The sequence below is a fragment of the Epinephelus fuscoguttatus genome, linkage group LG23 (genome assembly GCF_011397635.1).
Source record: "Epinephelus fuscoguttatus linkage group LG23, E.fuscoguttatus.final_Chr_v1".
NCBI classification, from domain to species: Eukaryota; Metazoa; Chordata; class Actinopteri; order Perciformes; family Serranidae; genus Epinephelus; species Epinephelus fuscoguttatus.
Window position 1 is genome coordinate 20,665,422 of NC_064774.1, and position 22,610 is coordinate 20,688,031.

The 22,610-nt window shown below is 39.9% G+C and overlaps 1 protein-coding gene across 6 annotated transcripts in view; it reads left to right on the forward strand.

Moving 5' to 3' along the window:
- Positions 1 to 7,978: 7,978 nt before the first annotated feature.
- Positions 7,979 to 22,610, forward strand: part of LOC125883369 (RNA-binding protein with multiple splicing-like) — a 52,120-nt gene continuing 37,488 nt past the window's right edge. For 2 of the 6 annotated variants that reach the window (XM_049567585.1, XM_049567586.1), the window contains exon 1: positions 7,985 to 8,426. In XM_049567585.1, the coding sequence (XP_049423542.1) occupies positions 8,364 to 8,426 (63 nt within the window). In that variant the 5' untranslated portion in view covers positions 7,985 to 8,363. Of the gene's footprint in view, positions 8,427 to 22,610 lie in introns of all 6 variants that reach the window. The other 4 variants (XM_049567584.1, XR_007448486.1, XR_007448485.1 and 1 more) reach the window with 4 other exon arrangements.

Here is a 22,610-nt window from a genome sequence, read left to right on the forward strand (position 1 = left end):
AACCTAGGAAATTAAAAACAAACTTCAAAAAGTACTGGTAATGTCTTTTAACAGGATTTTTATTCCACACAGAGGTTGAGTAAACAAGACTTTGGTTGTGAAGAAGCCACTGACAAATACTGAAACAAACTGAAACAAAGCACCAATCCTCTCAAAGCCAATTAGGGTGGGTCAGTCTGACCACAAATTGCTCGTTGGTGATCTTAGAGTAAGATCAAGGGCCACTAAGCATAAGGGAGGAACGCTGTGTATCAGTAAGTCAAAAGAATGGAATGGCCTGGCTCTAAGCCCAACAAGAGCCACTTACCCCACATCACTCAAAAGGGTGAAGTGTGTTGCACTGCCAAACCCAGAGCTGCTGTCAGGTCCACAGACAGGCCTGCTTGTTTTTACAGATGACCTCTATGGATTGCAACATTGTTCTCCCTCTCCTTTTTTTCTCCTTATGGTTGTTTTGGAGGAAGTTAGTAACCGTGGAGAGCAATGACGAGAAGTTTGCTTTGATACTGAGTTGCAGGAATGCAAAGAAAGCATGAAAGGCGGAAGAGGCAAGACATCTTTGAGTCATCTGACTACCAACCGAGCGGATTGCAAGAACCACAGGGGAGCTCCCTCAGGGATCCACCACCGGTCAATACATCGGCATTGTGTCATGATAGATTCTTGTTTTGGTGCTCATATCAAGCTGGCCATTTAGCTATGAGTCAGTGACCTGGAAGACGATATTGGATAATCTGATTTGTGCCTCAATCTTCAATCCTGCCTTTGTGTCAGCAGATATAGTTGAAACGTTTGTTATCCGTGCAACAAAAGATCTCTTAAAGCAATGCTTTGACATTTAGGAAAATATGCTTATTTGCTTTCTTGCTGAGAGTTAGATGAGAAGATTGATACCACTTTCACGTCTGTAACATTATGCCAAAAGTGAAACTATAACCAGCTGCCAGTTATCTGAGCTTAGCATAAAGGCTGGAAACATAAGTTTAAAAGGAAACTAAAAATCCACATTCAAGAACCTACCTGAACAATATTTGAAGAAATTCTTAACATTTCAGTTTTTGAACAAATTAAACAAACAAGATACCATACTGGCACCAATACAAAACTTTTTAACTCTGGGAATTAACTTCTACAGAGTTGTTACCAGCTAACCCTTTTTCCCCGTTAAGGGTGGTGGCCTTGTGGGTAACCAGGAGTGATGATGGTCAGCAGAATTAAGTGCCTAGATAAGCTCAGCTCTACTGTTAAACCTCATGAGGAAGCCATGTTTGTTGTTTTGTTGTGAAGACTGCAATAAAGCCATTGTTGGTGAATGGCACCCCAACGCCTCGCCATACTTCCTTCTAGAAGCTAGTTTCCAGCTAATAATGAGCTAAGCTAAAATAAATGTTAAAAAGCCAACATGTTCTCAACTATGGTTCGGAGCCAGTAAGCTGTCACTGAGAGAGGTAACAAAGTGTTGCATTATGGGTTGTTAATACCTTAAAGATTGAGTCAGCGATTCTTGAGAAAGACTGTTGATATTTGAATTTAACACACAAACAAATTCATCCTTCCTGTCAGTGCTCCTTCGGAAGCTCCATTTCATCGTCTCTCTCATTTTCACTGCTTTTCTCTTTAGATATGGAAAGCCGTTTCCCTGTCTTGAGCATGAGTATGAATGCCCCCTGTTGCTGATTGGCTGGAACGGTGTGGCTTGGTCTGAGCCACTTTGTTTATTTCCCATTTACAGAGGCGCCCTACAAATGTTGTTACGTCCTTAATGTTACATAATTAACATAAAGTTAGGCAAGTAAAATTACTGTAGTCAGGTTTGGGGAAAGACACATGGTGAGGACGTACCTTGAAATGACTCAAAGTTCACTCAAAGGTTGCACAGTTCCGAACACATGACTCCAGGGAAAAGTCCAAGTTTTTGTGACCCAACCACCACCCCAACCTATCTCCTTACAAGACCGCTTGAGATTGCTTCCTTATTTACTCCCATCAGCACGTTGGTCACATGATCGCAGCCTTTCAAAATTCATAGGATATGTATGAACTTCAGTTTGTGATAACAGCCTATGCTAGGCAAAGCTAGCAAGCTCTTTATATTAGTGATAGGCATGTTTTTTGCTTTAACGAATCACTATAACGTAAATGTTGATTGTACAATGTAATAACTATAGAATAATGACACCATCTGCATATAGGTTGGTTCCCTATAAACCTCGCTTTCACTTTGCAATTCAGTCTGCCCAAATACGAACTCTCCCAGGAAACTGAAGGCCGACTGGTGATCCAGTCAGACTGACAGTTGGCACCATTTCATGCCGCTTTTATGTTTCCATTATAGAGTAAAATTGAATGAAAAAATTCACACTTTTGTCCTGCTGGTAGAAAAACAGAAAGCAATTTAATTGTCTTTGTGACATCAGTGCCAACAGTAATACCACTTGGTAACACTAGTGGGGGAGTTCTTTGTTTCTGCTTACTAGTCTGTTAGAGTTAGTCAGTTGAAAAGAGTTTAATAAGCCAATTGTGACCTATACAAGAGTTTTGGTTGGATAATTTACAAGTAAAGATAATTTGAAATTGTCCAACATCAGCTTAGGAGAGTGTGAGTTTGAACCAATACACAAAATACACAAATTTTAAGTTTCAGTGCGACATTTTGGACATTGCCATCTTGGATTTTTGGAGCCATGTGCAACCAGAAAGTATATTGCTCCAGTGTTGGGCATTTTAACATGAGGGGCAATGGGGATTGACTTGCTTCTAAAGCCAGCCTCAAGTGGCCATTTGAGGAACTGCAGTTATAGGCACCTACGTGAGGGTTTTGTTTTTCAGCCCCAGGGGTTTCCACTTGGTTTGAACTGATGGGATCTTGGAGAATATATCGCAGTAGGACCAGTCTAAAAGTGTTTACTATCTTCAAGAAGTCTTTTAAGCATCGCCATCTTGGAATCTTAGAGCCAGAAGTGACCATAAAATATATGTTCTAATGTTGGGTATTCTAACATGGGGTGCAACGGGGACTGACTCGCTTCTAAAGCCAGCCTCAAGTGGCCATTTGAGGAACTGCAGTTATAGGCACTTTGGTGCTAGCTTCATTTTTCAGCCCCAGAGGTTTCCCCTTGATTTGAACTGATGGGATCTTGGACAATATTTCCCAGTAGGACCAGTCTAAAAGTGTTTACCAGCTTCAAGAAGTATATCTCAAAAGCAGCTGTTGGAGAAGGTGAGGTCATCTAATATTTCCCATCTTATATTTGTACCAATAGGGTTATGTAACATGTTAAGCTTTACAGATGCTGATAGGTGGATTTTTTTTTTTTTTTTTACCTTTGGAGAGAGGCCAGCTTATCTTTATGGTGAGCTAAGCTAACAAAATGCTAGCTGTAGCTTCATATTTAGTGAACGGGCATGAGCTTGGTGTAAATTTTTCTCTTAGCAAGAAAGCAAAGAGGCGTATTTCTTTCTAGTGTGTTAAATATAGTTAATTTAAAACTAAAATAGCTTCCCCAACCAGTTTAGTCGACATTGTTGCATCTTCTTAAACTAGCTGTCTGTTGATAACACAAAGATATCTTCATGTAAGGCTGGCTCGTGTCAAAGCTCGCTGACATGTTACCCAGGACACCGTGACCAGACTGTCTCCTAGCTTCTCCTCCCCCCCACCCCACCCCCTCTGTGTGTGTGTGTGTGTGTGTGTGTGTGTGTGTGTGTGTGTGTGTGTGTGTGTGTGTGCGTGCGTTTTGGTGGTGGGGGGGGGCACCCTCCCTTCTCAGAGCATCAGACCACACAGCTCAGCCCTGAGACCTGTCAAACACAGCTGGGACATCTCCCCCCTCTCTCTCCCCCCCGACTCCTATCCTCTCCTCCTCCTTCCTACCTCTCCTCCCCCTCCTTGCTCCCCAGACTCCAGCAGGAAGCTTTGATACAGGGGTGTTGAGCAGCAAGGGGAACATTTCCATTTTTATCTGCTTCGAAGACTCCAAGACCCTCCTCCCTCTTTCCTCATCCCGAACTGCTTCTCATCAGCATATAAGAGTCTGCCATGTCCCTTCTTCATTGTGTGTGCTTCACATACAGTGTAATTGATATAGACATGATCTGGAAGGGGAAAGAGCAGAAATCTCTACGTCCGATCCGCGATGACTGTTTTTCCTTCCTTTGTTGCTTCTGGGGTGCAAGTTCAGCAAAAATGACTCGCTCTGTTTTCTGCACTGGCTGTCACAAAATGCGAGCGTCTGTCCCGTGCAATAAATGTCACGCAACATATAGTCAAAGTCTCCACTGCTGAGCTACTGTCAGCTCTTGAACTTCTCATCGCGAAAATACAAAGTGAGGCAGTTGCTCAAAATAAATGTTTTGAAACGTGGGGGGAGCGTTCAAGGCTGCCTTGTCACCTGATCGCTGCTTTTAAGGCTGTTTTAAACCCTGCACTGTAGACAATAATAGGTGTGCCAGTAAACTTTAGAGTGTTTGCTCATCTCTGTTGTTGAGACATCACTTCCATGGCTCCGGGGCCTGGCTGTTTCCCCACTCAAAGGTCATAAATCAAATAGTCTTGGGTGAGCTGACAATGGATTAGAGCAGCTTGTTATCATATACAAATCTTGAGCAACATACAGGTAGTCTTCAGTAACTCTTGACATGCACAGCCTCCTTTTGTAAAGGTGGACAGAAATAAGATGCAACAGTGACATGTGAGGAGAAATATCTCCTTGAAACCACAGAACGACTCAGGGGCCTTGAAGTGACATACCAGCAGCCACGTGAAATTTATTAAACAGCCGGGTTGATAATTGTCTACTGCTCTCTATGTATTTACAGATGATGAGTTATGCTGAGGGCGACATTTCAAGGGGTTGAGACAGAAACAGATAATAGTCCTGAGTGTGCAGGGTAATGTGACATCTTGTGACGCCAGATTTATGACCGAAACTGATGCATGTATTGCAGCTTTAAGGTTAAGAGTTTATGTTATGAGTGACTCCTCAAGTACAGGTGAGTGGCAGATTTCCAAAGCAAAGACATGTCTGGATTGTTCCCTGGAAAGTACCCGGGAAAATACAAACATTTAAACAATGTAATCAAAAATGACTCTTAAATTACAGTGTGAGTCATGTGTTAGGTGTTACCTGTTTCTAATCAGGTAGAACTTTTACTTTGTCTATAAGTCGACTAACCTATCAGCTAATAATGTATGAAAGGCAGTGTATTAACCCTACAGTGTTTGTTTGCATTAAAAACAAGAATCTCAAGCAAAGGGAAGAGACACATTGCACCACGTTGAGCTACTAGCTGCTTTCCATGTGGCAGGTAGCTACCCATTTGCTTGAGTAAATGTTGACATTGTACATTTATGCAAACCACTGATATGTGACATTTGTACATTATTATGTAGCAGATATGTTGACACCTTACATTTTTAAATGTTTCAATAAGGTGTGGTTAGCGTGTGGTTATATTTAGGCACACAACAACACTTAGGTATGGTTTGGAAAAAAATCATGTTTTGACTTTAAATACCCAGTTTTAGTGGTGGAAATGCTGCCAATGTCTAAAAAACATCACTAAAAACAGCAGCAAAAATAGTTTTAAACAGTAGCTTGGCAGCAGCCTTGCCAAGGTATCACACCACCCATTAACGCCTCCCTCCACCTTCTAATGACAAACTCAGCTCGTGTACATATAAAAAGAACTATGTCACTTTAGAAACGTTGATATGATATGTACAAAATGTATAAATGTAATCCTTGGTTTGCAGAAATGTACAATGCTAACATTAGCTTCTGCTAACTTGGCTGCTGTAGCCTTAAACAGAGTAACATACAATCCATTTAGAGATGCTGCAACCTGTTTTAGACCCACTAAGTATGTTTAAATCACTGATCCTAATTTGTATTTAATACTAAGTTAAGTGTTGTTAGCACCATCTTTACTAGAAATGCCATGTTTTGGTCATGGATAACATCAGGTGAATATTGAAGTTCAGACCCAACAAACTTGAGTTAACGAGGTTCAGGAATTCGCAAATTGTACGTGAAAAAATGAATAAATACATAAAGTTACTCTATGCTCTTCATTCATTTTTCTGTAACCACTTATGTTGGTAGGGGTCACAGGGAGGCTGGACCCTATCCCAGCTGACGTTGGGCGTACACCCTGGACAGGTCACCAGACTATCACAGGGCTGACACATAGAGACAGACAACCATTCACACTCACATTCACACCTACAGTCAATTCAGAGTCACCAATTAACCTGCATGTCTTTGGACTGCGGGAGGAAACCGGAGTACCCGACACGGGGAGAACATGCAAACCACCATGCCGCCACTACATGCTATGTCCATCAGAATTTTACTCCTGACCACATAGAGGTAGTTAGACATTAATTCAGAAAATAAACTAAAGCTAAACTGAATAGATAGAATATCAAAATCCAAATAACAATAGCGTATGGATAGGAGGTTTTATTTTGGTGTCCGATCAGACGTCTTTGTCTGGGGTTGACTTGTGGGACTCATGAGCTTGTTTAGAGTCTGACTGATATACATTATGATAAAATCCGAAATTGGCCTATCACACATATGTCAGTATTTGCGTATATGTTGTCCACTATGCACTGTTAGTAAAACTTTATTTTTTTACAGAACGTAATGCAGAAAAAAAATGTTTGGGATAATTTATAATTATTAAACACCAATGAAGTTTACTGTTATAATGCATTGATGCCATTTTTAACTGTAAAGTTTACTGTTAAACTGCATTACATATGTCACAAGAGTTTTTGTCTGTACCTATATAATCATCAGGATGACCACAATACCGCCAAACAGTGACCTGCGAAATTCAAGAGATTGGGCGGGTTTCAGCTGAGTTCAGTAACAGTGTGTTTTTGATTTAAGTAAATTTCTTTGTCATACTTGTTTTTTGGTTACTTGGCTGTCTGTGTAAGTCACAGAATCCAGTCGTATATCATCTTCATAACTGTCTTGTTGCCTAGCACCATTTTGATCTATGTAATCAACTCCCAGCAAGTTTTAGCTAGGCTTGATATAATGTCCACGCAGCGGGGTTAGTGGTAACATGGTGTAACAGCTAAGCTGTCTATAGTGCATTTTCTCTATTTTTGCACTTAATTAAATGAGATGTACTTTGTATTTTAGATTTGTCAGGTATCTTTTTGGAACACAGTTTTACAGTCTTATCAATATTCATAGATTCAACACTCATATTTTGACATGTGGATCTAGGTTACCCAGTCTGTGCACATCTATCGGTCCAACCACTGAATATGGATGACTAACAGATGGATGGATACCTATCCTTCCCCTGATGCGGCTGGAGAGACAGGTATCTACATAAATCTATCCATCAATCTATCGTGGATGAAAAGAGGAAAATACATAACATTTCGCGACTTTTCAGTGCAGGTGTAGAATAAAGGTAAGTTCTAGAAAACAACTGTTCACGCAACAGTAGAAGCTATTAAAACTGAGATGAATTCATTTTTGTTTTATTCTGACAACATGCAAATCTCTGCTGTGCCGAGATGTGCATGTTATATATCGACATATTCAGGAGTGTTACTCACTAATATCGGCATCAGCCCCAGAAATCCAGTATCGGTCAGGCTCTAATATCTGTGTTTCTAAAACCCTGGGTATCTGGCATGTAAGCCTAAAAAAGTTAGTGCCTAAGGTGTCATAGGGTATGACTTGAAAATTAGTGTATGAAAATGAAAATGGGGTATGCTTTACCTTAAGTCTATGTATGGGAACAATAACACACCACAGTGTAATAATATTGCAGGAATGTTGCAGTGACTAAAATAACATCCAGCTGGTCTTACAAGGCGATCAGTGATTGGCACTGATTTTTCCACCGCCGCTCTCCCAGCACTTGATAAAACTTGATAAAGCCAGCAGACGGTGCATCCCACCCTTCACCCCACCCTAAACCCCTCCCTCCATCCCTCCTCCTTCACGCGGAGATGGGGAGAGAAGTTTGCCTGCGGTGCAGTCCACTCAACATTTACCGTGTTTCATTTGGAGAACAGCAACAAGAGCCTCCGGAGAAGCTTTCCAGGGAATGCTGAGGAATATCTGACAGTACATACGACACCACTCACTGCTCACTTTTTCCCCTCTTTTAAAAAAAAAAGAAAAAAAATCTTTACTCATCATTGATGTCGCCAAAGTAGTGGGAAGCTCGGGTCAGTAGGACAGCGGCCGCACGCGGACTGTTGTCTGTCGGAGGGTGCTTTTTTAAACATTTGGGTCCCGGCTGGAGAGCGAAACAGAAAGACGAAGAGGACAAGCAGAGGAAGAGACAGTCCGAGTGAAAGTGAGAAAAGAGTCCGGCTCAGAATGAATAACAACAAAATCGAGAAGGAAAACGAGCAGAGTGAATTCACCAACCACGAAGAGGAGGTACGTAGCCGCACGCGAGCACCTACCTGCTGGTTTAATGTAATAGGTCCGTCCATGACCCGTAACGATACCTTCAGAAAGCCATGCTAATGCTAATAGCTTCTTTTTACCACCACACCTTAGCTCCTTATAGTGTTGTTATATAATTATTATAATGTGTGAAAGAAAGTCCGAGTTTTAGGTTGTAAAAGTTGCAACTGTTTTATTATTAGACCTCCTGCATGGTGCTCGTAACATGTATTATCTGCTTTTTCCTGTGTCACAACACTGTGCACCTGTTAAATATATATTTTCCTCATTTTTTTTTTGACATATACCACCTTTAATGTGTGCCACATTGCTCATACTGCATATATATATTTCTTTTTTAAGCCCAATATAGTAAAGTACATCAAATACCCAACACACACCCATGTGAAAGTGAGGAACAAGGCAGGACGTGATAATTGATGAATCACTAATAAGCACTTCCTGACTAACTCTGGACTATATTGTAGGTTAGATAATGATAACCTGACAACAGAGTGAAGTGTTGCCAGTCTCTGGCTTACTGTACCACGAAGCCAGACTTCACACAAAACTGAAAAGCAGTAGTAAAGGGAATTCAGAGCCGGGGAGCGAATTAGTTTTCACTGAAGCTGAGGGAGCAATTGAAGTTCAAACAACTGCTGCTGCAACATGTACGCAATAACTCTTTGTAACCCAGACCCCACTGCAGTACAGTCAAGCAAGAGTAGCCTCTCTAGCAGATATGACTTTAATTACATCTTAACACACCAGAATAATGTTTTTTTGTGAGGTAGTTCATTTACTCTCTGGTGAAAATGTATTGTCTCTCCAACATGCTGGATAAAAGCCCACTTTCTTCCTCTTGTCCTCTGTAAACATTGCACAGTCTCCATCTGTAATATCTCCTTCTCTGTAAATAAGTTTGTAGTGGTGCTCTTTGCATGGGGTGATTTTCCTTGGCACGGGAGTATCTCAGCTCAGACGACAGACTTGTTGTTTCAGAGCTCCGCGCATCCGCAGCCAAGTGATGTAAGAAAGGTATATTGGATTATATCAGATATTTCTCTTGGAGCAATTTGATTAAGGCTCAGTGTACTGCTCGTCACTTTGTAACTGAATAGCCAAACAGTCTGATGTAATTCCATATTTGGTCCACTGCTGAGGTTACTATGGATGCAGGGAGTTACTGGAGCACCAGACGAGGTACAGAGGGCTCACTTCTTGGAAGCTGGATGGAGAGTTTCAGTTTATTCACCTTGTGACCTTATGTGCTCAATACGGTGCTGCTGTGGTTGTGTTTCAGAGCCTTTGTATGCACCAGCACGTGACCCTAGGGCTGAAACTAATGATTAGCGTCAACATTAACAAATAATCTATTCATTATTTTGTCAGTCAGTTGAAAAACATTTTATCTATAAAAGGCTGGAAAATATGTTGGTCATAAGTTCTCAGAGCAACACTAAAAAATGAAAAGATAATTGATTAAGAGTCTGATAAAATAGAAAAAAAAGCAAGTTCTTGCATATCAGAAGGTGGAACCAACATTTAGCCTATAAACACTTTATTAGGGGTGGAATCACCAGAAGATCCACGATACTTAAGTCACGATATAATATTACTGCAATTTTGAATATGTTATAATATGCTGAGTATTGCAATAAAATACATTGCGATACATTACAAATTATTACCTTTATTCAGCTGTAAATTATGTCCCCAAAGAAAAACTTTGTCAACATCTGATCAAGTTTTCAGTCTGTTCATCTTACATCAGCCTCTTTTTTGCAGCAGCAAAATGTGGACTGAAAAAGCAATTGATTATACTATTCTAGCAGGCTACTAAAAGTTTAATATTTATTTGTAATTTTAATAATTTATATAATAAAAAAATCTGATACTTGGCACTGTGTGGCGATACGATATTGCCACGCAAGAATATTACGATACTATGCTGTATCGATTCCCCTACACCCCTACAATTTATAGTGATTATTTTCAGTTAATCAATTATTAGAAATAAATAAATAAATGTTTCAACACAACTTATCGTCTTTGTTTCAGCTGGAAAAGGGGATAGTTTCTTGTCATTTTTAACAACAAACATTACAAAAAATATATATTCTTTTTTAGTTATCAGCTCATACATTGCTCATTAGCTGAAACAATTTGTCCGTTAATCAGTCAGTCGATAGTCGTAAAATTATCTGTCAACTCTCAACTATTCTGAATATCTATTTAACATTTCGGTCATGTTTTCTCACATTTGATGCACCAAACAATTTATTGCATGATCCTGAAAAGGATTAATCACTAATAATTAGACAATAATAATAAAGAATAATTTTTAGTTGCTCTCCGAAAAGGCTTGTCACGATAACTACTTTTGGTGGATGATATATCATCCCAGAAATAATTGCGATAAACGATGCTATTGTCATTTTAAGACCATTTTATGCCACTGATGTACTGGTAATATAATAGCATAATAATGCAAGTACACCCTTTTAAAGAGCAATGAACTTTTAATTCTAAAAAATATTCATACATTAAATTAAATTAAATATCCTAAATAAATAAAATATAAATAAATGACAGCAAAACATGTCTCAGCATATATTTTTTTTTGTCTGTTCATTCGGGTCTTCAAATGTTCTGGTGTCTCGTTGGCTAAAATGGTGACATTCTTAAGTAAACAATTAGCATGTAAACACAAGGGCAACATCGTATGATACAAGACCTTGATCATTTTTGCTGAATTCTATAAGTCGATAGCGTATTTTTCATGACAGTGCTAGACGAGAGTCCCACTAAAACAAGTTTGTAATTCTGTGACGTCCACGTGCAGGGGGACCAGACGAGAGTCGTCTCTTGCATTGTGTAAAAGGCAGACGGAGAGACAGAGAGAGTAATGGCCAGAGGAATCTAATGGTTGTGGAAATGTTTGGAAGCCGTCCAGACCAGCGGGGACTTAAATTTACTTGGGTGAATTAACGTAAGGGTAGACAGCACCACTTTATCTTTTGTGTAATGATGTGTGTTGCATGCAGGGGAGCAGCGTGTTCTGGGCATCCTGAACCACACACACACTCACACATACATACAGGCATGATTCATGAGTTTGTGGTCAGAGAAGTAGAGTTGAATCAAAGTATGATAAACACTGTTTTAGGGATGATCATGTGACTACTTTGACATTCACCTGTTGTGTTTGAGTCTTTCGACACTTCTCCCATCCCGATCTGCACAGAGACACTCACAAAGTTCACAAAAGCACTGAATGTAACAGCTTTGTGCTTAACAACACTAAAGTAACCATAAACTATGACCTTATGAGAGCCAAAGTTTAACAGCCTCTCTGGTATGACTCTCACATGCTGAACAACAGTGGCATTCCCCCCCCCCCTTGTGCGGTGTAGTATGCGACTCAATGGATCACTGATTCGCACCAGTAAAGCGCCGTAGCGAGCCTGGCTTCTCATGCCTGCTTCATTGCTCAACCTCGCACGCCATCATCACTGTACACCAAAGCTTGATGATGCTTAATGTTTATCTACTGTGGACCAGTGCTCACCAAACATGGTCTTGTTACAGACAAGTTATGCAGGTTTCAGCATCTAATCTGGTGAGCTGGTTTGATAAGCTCTATTATCAGGTGTTCTGGATGCTTTCACACACTGTGGCACTTGACGGCCGGCCATCTACGCAGTGGAGGTGACATGCCGTCTCCTACATGGTGAATGTCAGAGATATGTGTCCACCAACTGTGGTTTCCAGGCCTTGTATGGACAAGAGAGCTGGAGGGCTCTTTGGATTAGATTTGACTAAAAAGTGAGATCGTTCCATCAGCGCGTTTTTGTGAATGTTTTGTCCATTCTTACTTGTGAAGAAAGTGAATGGAAGAATATTCATAGTGACTGTGGTGAAGTGACGAATTCCAGACGTGTTCTTGTTATCAGGAGGGTAACATATTGTGGCAGAATGCATGCAGTCAGTGATGGATCTTACTTTTTTGGGGGGCATTCAAAACAAATTACAACATAAGGTTACAATAATCCAAAGGTCTGTATTCCTGGCAATGCACTTCAACTGAATATTTTCATCAGTTACTTATAATAACAGTCAGAACATACTAGAGCAGTGAAGTTTATTGTGGAGTGGAGTGGTGGATGACAAAATCCATACAGCATAGTATCGCGATATTTTGCATGGCAGTATTGTATCAATTCACGGACACCAAGTATCAATTTTTTATAAATTATTCAGAGTAAAAATTTTACATAAATTATTGATATTAGAAATGCAAATGTAATTTTTGGTAGCCTACTATAATAATAAAATCAATTGCTTTTTCAGTCCACTAGGTACATTTTGCTGCAAGAAAATTTTTGGAACGTGAAATTTCACCTTAATAAAACAGATGTTGACAAAATTTTCTTTTAGGACAAAATTTTGCAGTTAAAAAAAATGTTAATGAAAATAAAAGTTATCACAGTTCTCAGCATATTGTAAAATGTTTGAAATTGTAATAATATTGTATCGTGATTTAATTATCGTGATAATATTGTATCATGGAGAGCATTGGAGTAAAAAATTATTAGTTTTTATATTTTAAATTATTATTAAAAAAACATTCAATTAAAGGCAAAAGCCTTCTGAGGCATAGCACAAAAAAATAAAAATAAAAAAGAAAACAAGAAAATTAAATGTGCAAAATTGCACATATCGTATTTTTTTTGTTTGTTAGCTGAGATTTTTATTTGTGTTGATTTCTCATTAGCTCCTTGTTCTTGTCTGTAATAAATGTAATAAACATGAAAGGTAATAATAAAACTTTTTTCTTAGGAGGGTGGGTGGGTGGTGGGGTGTATCCTAGGGTGCTAAATCTGCTAGGTCCAGCACTGCATGCAGCCCACTCCACCTGAAGTTAATAAAAATACTTTATTTACTTGTGTTAGTGATTTGATCAATTAATCAATTATCTGATTAATATAAACTTAATCTGCAGCTTTATAGATAATAAATAAACAGCTTCCTAATTTTTCAAGCAAAAATACCAAACATTGCCCAGTTCCAACTTGTAAAATGTGAGGATTTGTAATTTTTTTTAATTTTTTTTTTTTTATGTTTCATAACTAATTGAAAATCTTTGGCTTGTAGATAAGTGGTCTGAAAAAGCAAATTAAAGACGTCACCTTGGGCTTTAGGCAATTTCTCTATTTTATAAGAACAAACAATTAATCAAGCACATAATCCGCAGATTAATCAATAATGACAATATTCATTAGTGGCAGCTCGGTTTTAATTATTTAGCATTTAATCATTTAAGTCATTTATTGAGCAAAGAGTGGCACAGCTTTGCTCCTTCCAGGTTGATCGCTATTGAAAATAATCATTTATTTATATCTGATTATTCTTAGGCCTATGTTGTGTGAATGGAGAGTACACAGTGAAGAGATGGAATAACGGTGCAGTGCAGGTTGTCGGTGCGTGGAATGCATCACAGCTAACCAAGTCACCCGACTAAGCTTGAACTTTAACCTCCTTGCTTTCAATTTGCCTCAAGCTAACTCGTGTTTGTTTAAGACCTGCCCAGCCTCCTCAACCTCGGAGGTTCACCTGATTTGTAACAAATGAGTGAACACGGATTATCCACACTTTTATTGTTTCCTCTGCGGGAAGTTCTACTCAAAATCACGTTCATGCTCATATTCAAAACTGTCTCTCCTGGATGTGACAGTCAAACACAGCAGGAGCTCGAACCCCGAGAGCTATCTGTTGATTCTAGTTCCTGGCTGACCATAAACATGTAAGTGGATCTTTACAAGCGCCCAAAGAGAAACAGAATATCACTCAAGCAGAGTTCAGCAAATGCTCCGAATCTCCCTGGGGTGTAATTGGATTGTGCTTGGCCTGCTTTTGGGTATCCACCAGGTCCTCTTCAAATAGCAGGTCATGTGGCCAGCGTGACCTTTTCCATGAGGAGACGTAGGTGGGGAGCCGTGCTGCTGGAGAAGCATGGCGAAGCGGAGGGAGGCCACGCCGGCCTGTAGCACAGTGGTGTGGACATGTGTGTGGTCCGTACTCATGCGTGGATCTATGAAAAGGGCACGCAGATATATTAACGCTCTGTGACATGAAATGCTATCAGAGGGGAGCTTAGAGGGGAAAGTGGCCATGATAGGGCAACGGGGAAAACATACAAAGAATCGCACGGATTGTTGAAGACAATATAAGATTTACTGTAGATTAACTCTAAAATTGAATAGTTAAAAAACACCATGAAATCTAAGTTAACACACACGATAAAAAGCCCTCACAGAGGCTGAGTCAGACAGTAAAACCCTACTCCATCTACCCGTCTGATAGGTAGGAGTTTATTTATAAAAGCGCAGGGGGAATTGTCATCTTATCTTAGCCATTTGTCAGCTGTGCGACAAGAGGTATTTGAAAAGACAACAACAAGGCTTAGCGTCAGGAACGGCTGGCAAAGGATCCTGCTGAACTGATGTGAGACAAAAAGGAAAAAGAGACAGAGAGATAAAGAATTGCACTACACATTTAAATTTATGTAGCTATATATAAACTATTAAAACTGACCGAGAGCGAGGAGTGAAGTCTCTCATATGGTGCCGTTTTTCCCTTAAAAGGGCTTAGTTGTCAACTTTGAGTTTGCTTTGTAATTAATGATACACTACACCAGGGAAGGAAGTGTGAGCTTGTGCCTAGACAGCGTCAGCCATCTTGTCTTGCTTTGTCATACTGTATTTATGTGCTTGTTCTGTCACCTCCACTTAATATTGCTTACTCACAAGCTATAATTATCCACCTTACAGTATACGCTGTCTCTCCTCTGAACTCTCCTTCGCACTTCTTTCATGCTCTGCACACTTTTTCAGTCAATAATTTTCTAATTCATCTATTTTTCTTCTCTAACCTCCCTCCCCATACATCCTCCTCCTTCTCTCCTGCTCCCATTTCTACACTTTTATCTCCCTTCCTCTCCGTTTCCTTGCCTCCTTCCTTTCGTCCATCCCACCCTTTTTCTTCCCTCTCTTTATCTTGTTCTCTTGCCATTTCCTCCCTCTTTCCCTCCACCCGTGGTACTGTTTATAATTTGCCACTCTTCTTCTCCTCTTTTCCTACCACTCCCTCCTTTTTCATCCTGCTCGCGCCCAGTTTAGTCCCAGAAGACGAACTCCTTATCCCTTATCGCCCCATACGTTGAAAGCATGACCCTGAGACCTCTGAACAGAAGGACCTTTTATGGTCATGGGAAGAGCCCTAAAGACATGAGCGAGCCAGGCAGAACGGTAACAAGGAGAAACTTTTCTGCCCAACCAGCCAGACTGTGTGCCAACGGCCTTTTGGCAGAGGTCAGACTGCTCAAGTTTGGCTCAAAAAGATAGGATCAGGTGGAAGTTGGAGACTAGAAAAGTCGGTGGTTAGGTCCTCGATGGCTTAACCCATTAAATGCTAACTGATGCTAACTTCTTTTGCTATCCATTGTAGGCTTAATGGTATACTTTTCTAGGAAAAGAAGATAAACTTTCTCTCTTTTCAGTTCACTTCACAGAAAACTAAAAAGCACCACTTCTTTTTCAGTCTAACTGTTGATAGACAAAAAATGAATTACTGCTAATTTAAACCATTTTCAAGCTAAAATCCCCACAAGTAAAATACAATCAAGCAAGGACCATGTAATTTTTGTGGAACAGTGGCCATAAGTGACAATAATGGGATAAAATGCTAAAACATAATGTGACAGTTAAATAAAGTAAGCAAACATTAGCCAACATTATGCCTTTTTCCACAGTTTTATTTTGTGTATATATTACCTTATAGTATATGGAGTATGCCGCTAGTGCGCTTTATAAGCATTAACAATGGTATAACGTGGCAGTAACAATCAGTTATCGTCCCTGTTATATGGTGGCTGATTGCATCCTCTGCTCATATGGTAAGGAGCTCCCAGACCTCATTGTTTTCCCAATTTGCGGACATTTTTGGCCACTATTTTTCTTTGAGCTAGCCACTAACTGCAAGCAGCTACTTTATAAATCTCCTGCATAACACATCGTCAAAATGTCACGCTAGTTCCGCCAGCTGTTCTGTTTAAACAGACATCGTTTTGGTGCTGTTACTACCTACGTTCCCAGCTCAGAGGCAAGACAACTCTGTCCCCCCATTCCACGATAGTATCTTTTATACAGAATAGTGAGGTGACATAACAGCGCAGTAAATTCCACCTTGAGTAGGCAGTGTAAAAAACGGCTTATATATTAGACAGCTAGCATGCTGCCAATGTTAGCTAGCTAAAAATGCTGTCAAAATTTTCACTTAGAAAAACTGTATAAATCTGTATTATATTTGTCAGTCTGTTAGCGTATTTGTTTTTATGCTAACGTCCTGTTGTACAGTGTGTAGCCTACAGTCTGTCCGAAATCTGCTGCAAAAGTTGCAGACAGAAAAAAAAAAACGTAACAAGAAACAGACACATCAGAACTCAGGGAGGTTCTCATAGAAATGAATGGACATGCAGTTGACTTCCATATGTACAAGGTGTTAACCATCATAAGCTGATTTTTTTTCTGTTTAGTAAATATATTTGTAAATTGACTTCATTTAGGATTTGGGACTTTGGTTGGAGAGTAAAACATTACCTTGGGCTTTGAGAAATTGCGTTGGGTATTAGCCTATTCAGAGGTGGGAGTAAGTCACACATACAAGTCTCAAGTCTTGACCTCTAAGTCTCAAGCAAGTCCCAAGTTACTGTGTTGCACTGTTGCCAACTCCTCAGTAAGAAAAGTAGCTATTGGCTGTCCTAAAAGTCACTAGAAGTCGCTAAATGACATCATCACCTAATTTGCATAAATTTTCCATATGCATGTAATTGTAATGGCTGCTGTAGGAGAGAGGAATAACGTCATGGAAGAGACAAAAACTGAGTAAAAAAAACACCCTGAATATGTTTAGAACTACAAATGAACCTTCTTTCAGTGATTTATATTAGACAAAGAAAATTTTACATTTACATCCCACCCTGACTGTAAACCAGGTCAGGATCAGAGCGATAGATCAGCCAGCGGCGGTTCCGCGCATGCACGATTGACTTGCAGTCTGGACGTGGAGGGGTTAACGTCTCCTGCTCTGACTGCTGCTGGGAGGGAGGACTGGGCCGTCTGTGAGTGATTTGGGGCGAGAGAGGAGCCCACGGTAGCATCCGCTGCCCGTTGAGAAGAATAAGAATGATACGTGCTTTCACAACAGAGTCTCCAGAAGTCTTCAGTAACATCAGAAAAAGTCACTAGATTTGTCGCTTGTCGCTTTTTTGAAAAAGAGTTGCTAGAGGGGTCTGAAAAGTCGCTAAATATAGCGACAAAGTCGCTAAGTTGGCAACACTGCTGTGTTGAGAATCAAGCAAGTCGAGTCGCCGCCATAAGTCAAGCAAGTGATAAGTCAAGTCATATAAAATTCAGATGATGTGCAAGAGTTTCCTACGACCAGCCAATAAACTGATAACTTAGCTATAAAGACATACCTTTTCATTCACGTACCTCTTTGTCTGGGTTTTGTCGTGACGGATGAAGTTGGATGTTCTGGATCCTGTCACAGATTTTTGAGCTGCAGAGCTTGCATACCACTGCTCTCCTCTTCCTATCGTCACTGACAACATAATCCGTGATTCCAAATGTATTATTTTTGAGCGAGTTCCCCCCTAATGTCTGCCTTGTGTGTTGGCCTCTGCTGGATTGCCGCATCATTGTAGGTTGCCAGGTTTGTGCACAGTACACTAGAAATCACCCAATCATGTTTCTAAAACAGAATGTATGTTCTCTATATCAAGAAAAATGCAAATATTTTGTAAAAAATAGTCAAGTCCTTTTGAGTAGTCTAAAATCAAAATCAAGTCTCAAGTCATGAACACTGAATCAAAGTCAATTCTAGTCTTTTATCAGTGTTAGTCAAGCAAGTCCCCCTTCCTCAAATTTGCAACTGACTTGAATAAAGTCATGTAATTAAAACACAAATCCATTAAAAAGAATAAAGTGATGGATCTTAAATAGCTGTTATTGATAAACACAAAGGAACAGGTGTACCATTACATAAAGGGAACACATTAGCAGTAGGCTTACATTGCTTCATGGAGACACAGAGGATGACTGAGTACCCACTGTTGTTTTTGTCTCCTCTTGCACCAGACACTTTAACCCTCTGCCCACCCAACCTCAAAGCCAAACAGTTAAAGGTGTACACTTGGGCAGGCGGCAACAAAGGGAGTCCAGAAAAGGCAGATGCAGACTTGGCCGATTAGTTCACGTTAATGAGCGCCTTGGAATGTTAAGTCCATTCACGGAGATAAGAGAGAGAAAGGAGAGAGCAAACTAGTTTGAAAGATTTTGATAAACTCTAATCAATCAATCAAACTGACGTGTAGCTGACAATCTGTGAAAGGGTCGCTCTTCTCTTCCACACGCCACCCAAATGACACCTTAAGGCCTTTTCGCTGAGGTCAGAAGTGGTCGATACGACTGAAAGCGTAAATCTGTGTCATTAAGAGAGAGTATTCTTTTCCAGGTTAGATTCAAAACAAGGGAAACTGTTACTGAGAGGGGAAGGAAAGAGCAGGAGAAGGAAAAACTCAGTGGAGTGGGCGCTTACTTGCTTTTCCTAGGTCATTTGTTTTAAATGTCTTTTAAAGGTTAACCTGTTGGAACATTTACAGGCCCTTACTGAGCTGTAACTGGTGGTCAGACGATCTTGTGGGAGTAGGAGAGGGAGAGAAACACAGGGTTTCTAAGCAGTATGAATAATTGGATTTTAGTTATTACCAGATCAGGATAAGTATTTAAAAAAGAAAAGAAAATATTTGTGTTTCCAGAATATTGTGTTTATCTAAAAATTTCAGAATTTCTAAAAAAAATTGATCTTGTGTTTCATCATTAGAAGTAGACAGTCAGCACAAGAGATGGGGCCAGAGTGATCTTGATGTCGTCGAAAGCATGTAAGCAGTACGACATGTAACTGAATGCATGCTCCTACGCAGAGCTGCCTCTACACCTGTACGTCACAGCCTGCAAAATAGCTCCTCCAGAACCAAACCAAGACATCTGCAACCAAATTAGTTTGAAAAAAAAAATGCAGCCATATCTCTGAACTGAATATACAGTCTGTACATAGCATTACATATAACCAAACATTAAGCTTGTTTGACTATTAAGGAGTTATGCATTGATTTACTGTAAAACTTCAATTAAACGCCCAGTCCCTTTTACTAGCCTGGTGTGATTACGCATTTTGAAAAATAAACGCCTGTCTCAATTAGATGCCTGGTCTGGGTGCCAAGTAGTTAATTTTTTTATTGAAGTTCTTTGGATGTATAAAGTCAGGTTGTTGGCTACCACAAATTATGTTTCTGTTCCCCGATTACCCTGTAAGTTATTCATAATCCTTTAGTCTGTAAGGGTAAAGTGGTGTTTTGTCAGTATGCCAGGTGCTGTAATCCTCGAGTGCCGGAACTCTCTCTCTTGGATGCTCTGTCTGTTGGAGCTAGATCAAATGAATTATTCATAATTGATATATTATCTGAAACCTTTTTTTTTTTCTTTTTAATATACAATTTGATTGTATTTCCTGAGCTTTGCTAAGCAACAGTTTTATGTGAAAGGAATATAGGCCTTTTGATCTCAGTGATTTAAGCAAATAATAGCCCAGGCTACTATACGGTAGTTATCAGAAAAATAAACAGATTTTTTCCGTGTATGGAAACCTTTATGGATGCATTCATCATCGTTTCCATGGACACGGTAAATAAACAAGGTTCCAAAGACACATTATTCTTTGTGTGGGAAAATAATACGAGTATAGGTAGCAACGTTTAGTTTGATTCCTCTTTGGGCAAAGATGAACTTGCCTTGGTTTGATGTTTGATTCATACAATGCTCACACCTAAATGACAGCATAAGTCGATTTTCACTGACTTCAAAAATTACTTATATGACCAGCCCCAAAACAGCGTGCATTAGCATTTTTATGGTTGCAGTTTCAAATGCGTCCTTAACGTCATGAAACAGTCGTAGTTAAACGCCAGAACTTTCTGGTTCAGGTTTAGCCAACAAAACTATTTAGTTCGGTTTCAGAAAAACCATCATGGTTTGACAATTTGATAAGTACTTTTGTCACTAATCTAACGTCACATGTCATGTCCCATATCTCACTAGCGTAGCATGCTACACATACTAGCATACTAAGCTACATTGATATTAAAAGAAGTCCATGTTAACTAAAGTATCTGCCACCCTTCCCGCCCACCCTATAAGATACTCTGTGGCACTTTATGGTACGTCGCCTCACTTCTTCCTTTGCTCCTTTTTATAGTTACCACCCCCATTGAAGGGCGCCACCTTACAATAAACATAAGTACGAATCGTAACAAGCTGCTTGCACAGTCAACTTATGTGGTTGTTTTTTCGGTTAGAGCGGGCTGGATTTGTATGAGCTATAGTACCAACCTGCAGTCTTCTGGCAAATAATAGCAAAGTCATAATGTAACATACATATTAACAGTTGGATTTTCAGGAAATTAGTCTGGAAAGGTACTGAAATGAAATGGAAATTGTGAAGAAACCCTGAAAACAAAGAAACTCTCCTCTTAAAGTTAAGTCCTATTATTTGGAGTGTGCTCAACCTCACAGCTGACCCCTGACCTACACAAATAACCTGCGCCTAACCTGTGACTTGTGACCCCAAATGTGAAACTTGACCCGTTGAACCCTGCCGATTAACAGACAAACTGAGCCATCCATTTATGGTCGTTTGACACCTCTCTGCCCTGCGGTCTCTCACTCCTCACATCCTCCAGAAGATGAAGGGGGTAAAAAAAAAAAAGACTTGTGAGGGTGATGGAGAGCGATGTCAACACTGAGCAGTGACAACTCTGATAGCAACCGAGTGTGGGAGCCTGTCAGATAGACTGTTTTTAATAACGTGGCGCTCAACTGATGCAAGAAAACTCAACTTGCCCTGAGCTCATGCAGGCTTATGGGTAGACTTTGATTTTCGCTCGGCCACAGCGAGACTTATGTGTGGATTTGAAAGCAACCAGTGTGGGTTTGCAGCGAGAAATTTTATCTGGGCTTTGATTTCATATGCAGGTGATCACAACATTGTTGCACACACACTACAATAGGCTACTGTACCCTCTCTTTCAAGGCTTCAAGGTTAGAGCTGTGTCCTGCCACATCTGGCGCAAAGGACCTGTATCTATTAACTTGGCTGCACACACACACTCACACACACACACAGGGAGGGAGAAAGAAACACATAGTAATCATCTCACATCGCACCAAGGTCATGTCCCTCATTTCAGCCGGAATGAACGGTCAAAAAAGCACTCAATTAAAGTCGGAGCAAATATCAGAGAAAGTCACGCGGTGCGCCAGAGTGTAATGAGGCATTTCAGGCAATAGGTGTAACACGTTTTATAAGTCCACAGCGCATGCTGAATAGAAATGACACATGAATAAGTGGCGAGGCCATTTAATTAGACAAATCAAGCAGCTTTTATAATGGCTGACAAATTGCTGTCTGTGCTGAGGAAAATTTAAAATACTTTAATGCAAGTTTTGAATGGTTTTCCAGTCAGTTATTGTTCCAGCCAGCAAGCAGTTGTGGTATCAGTTTTGGCTTTGTTAATTAAAGCTTCATGACATTTATTAGTGGAAGGTCAGGGCCTAAGTAAGCTTAGAATTTTTATTAGTAAAACCAGGAAAAACACAATTGAGCTAAATTCATCATCTTTTGTAATTTTGTTTCTCAGTCTGGCTCATTTAGAGGATAATTTTGATTTATTACAAATTGGATCTTATTTTTCTGGGTTTAACCATTGTTTCTACTGGTTGTAAAGACCAAATCACAATGTTTGTACAATAACTTTCTGATTAGAAAACCCCCATTCATGTACATTAATTAGTCTGTAGCCACCTTTAAAAAGGTCCATCTAAAAAAAAATCACTGTAAGTTAAAGGGTACACTATTTTTAGAATATTATGACATTTACCTTGCCATCAGACCGCCCTTTCCGACAGGGACCTGAAGCCCTTATCTTTAAGCCACCAGACTCCACTGACAAAAACAGTAATTTTACTTTGCAGAACACTGGAGTTTCTGGTTTATCGC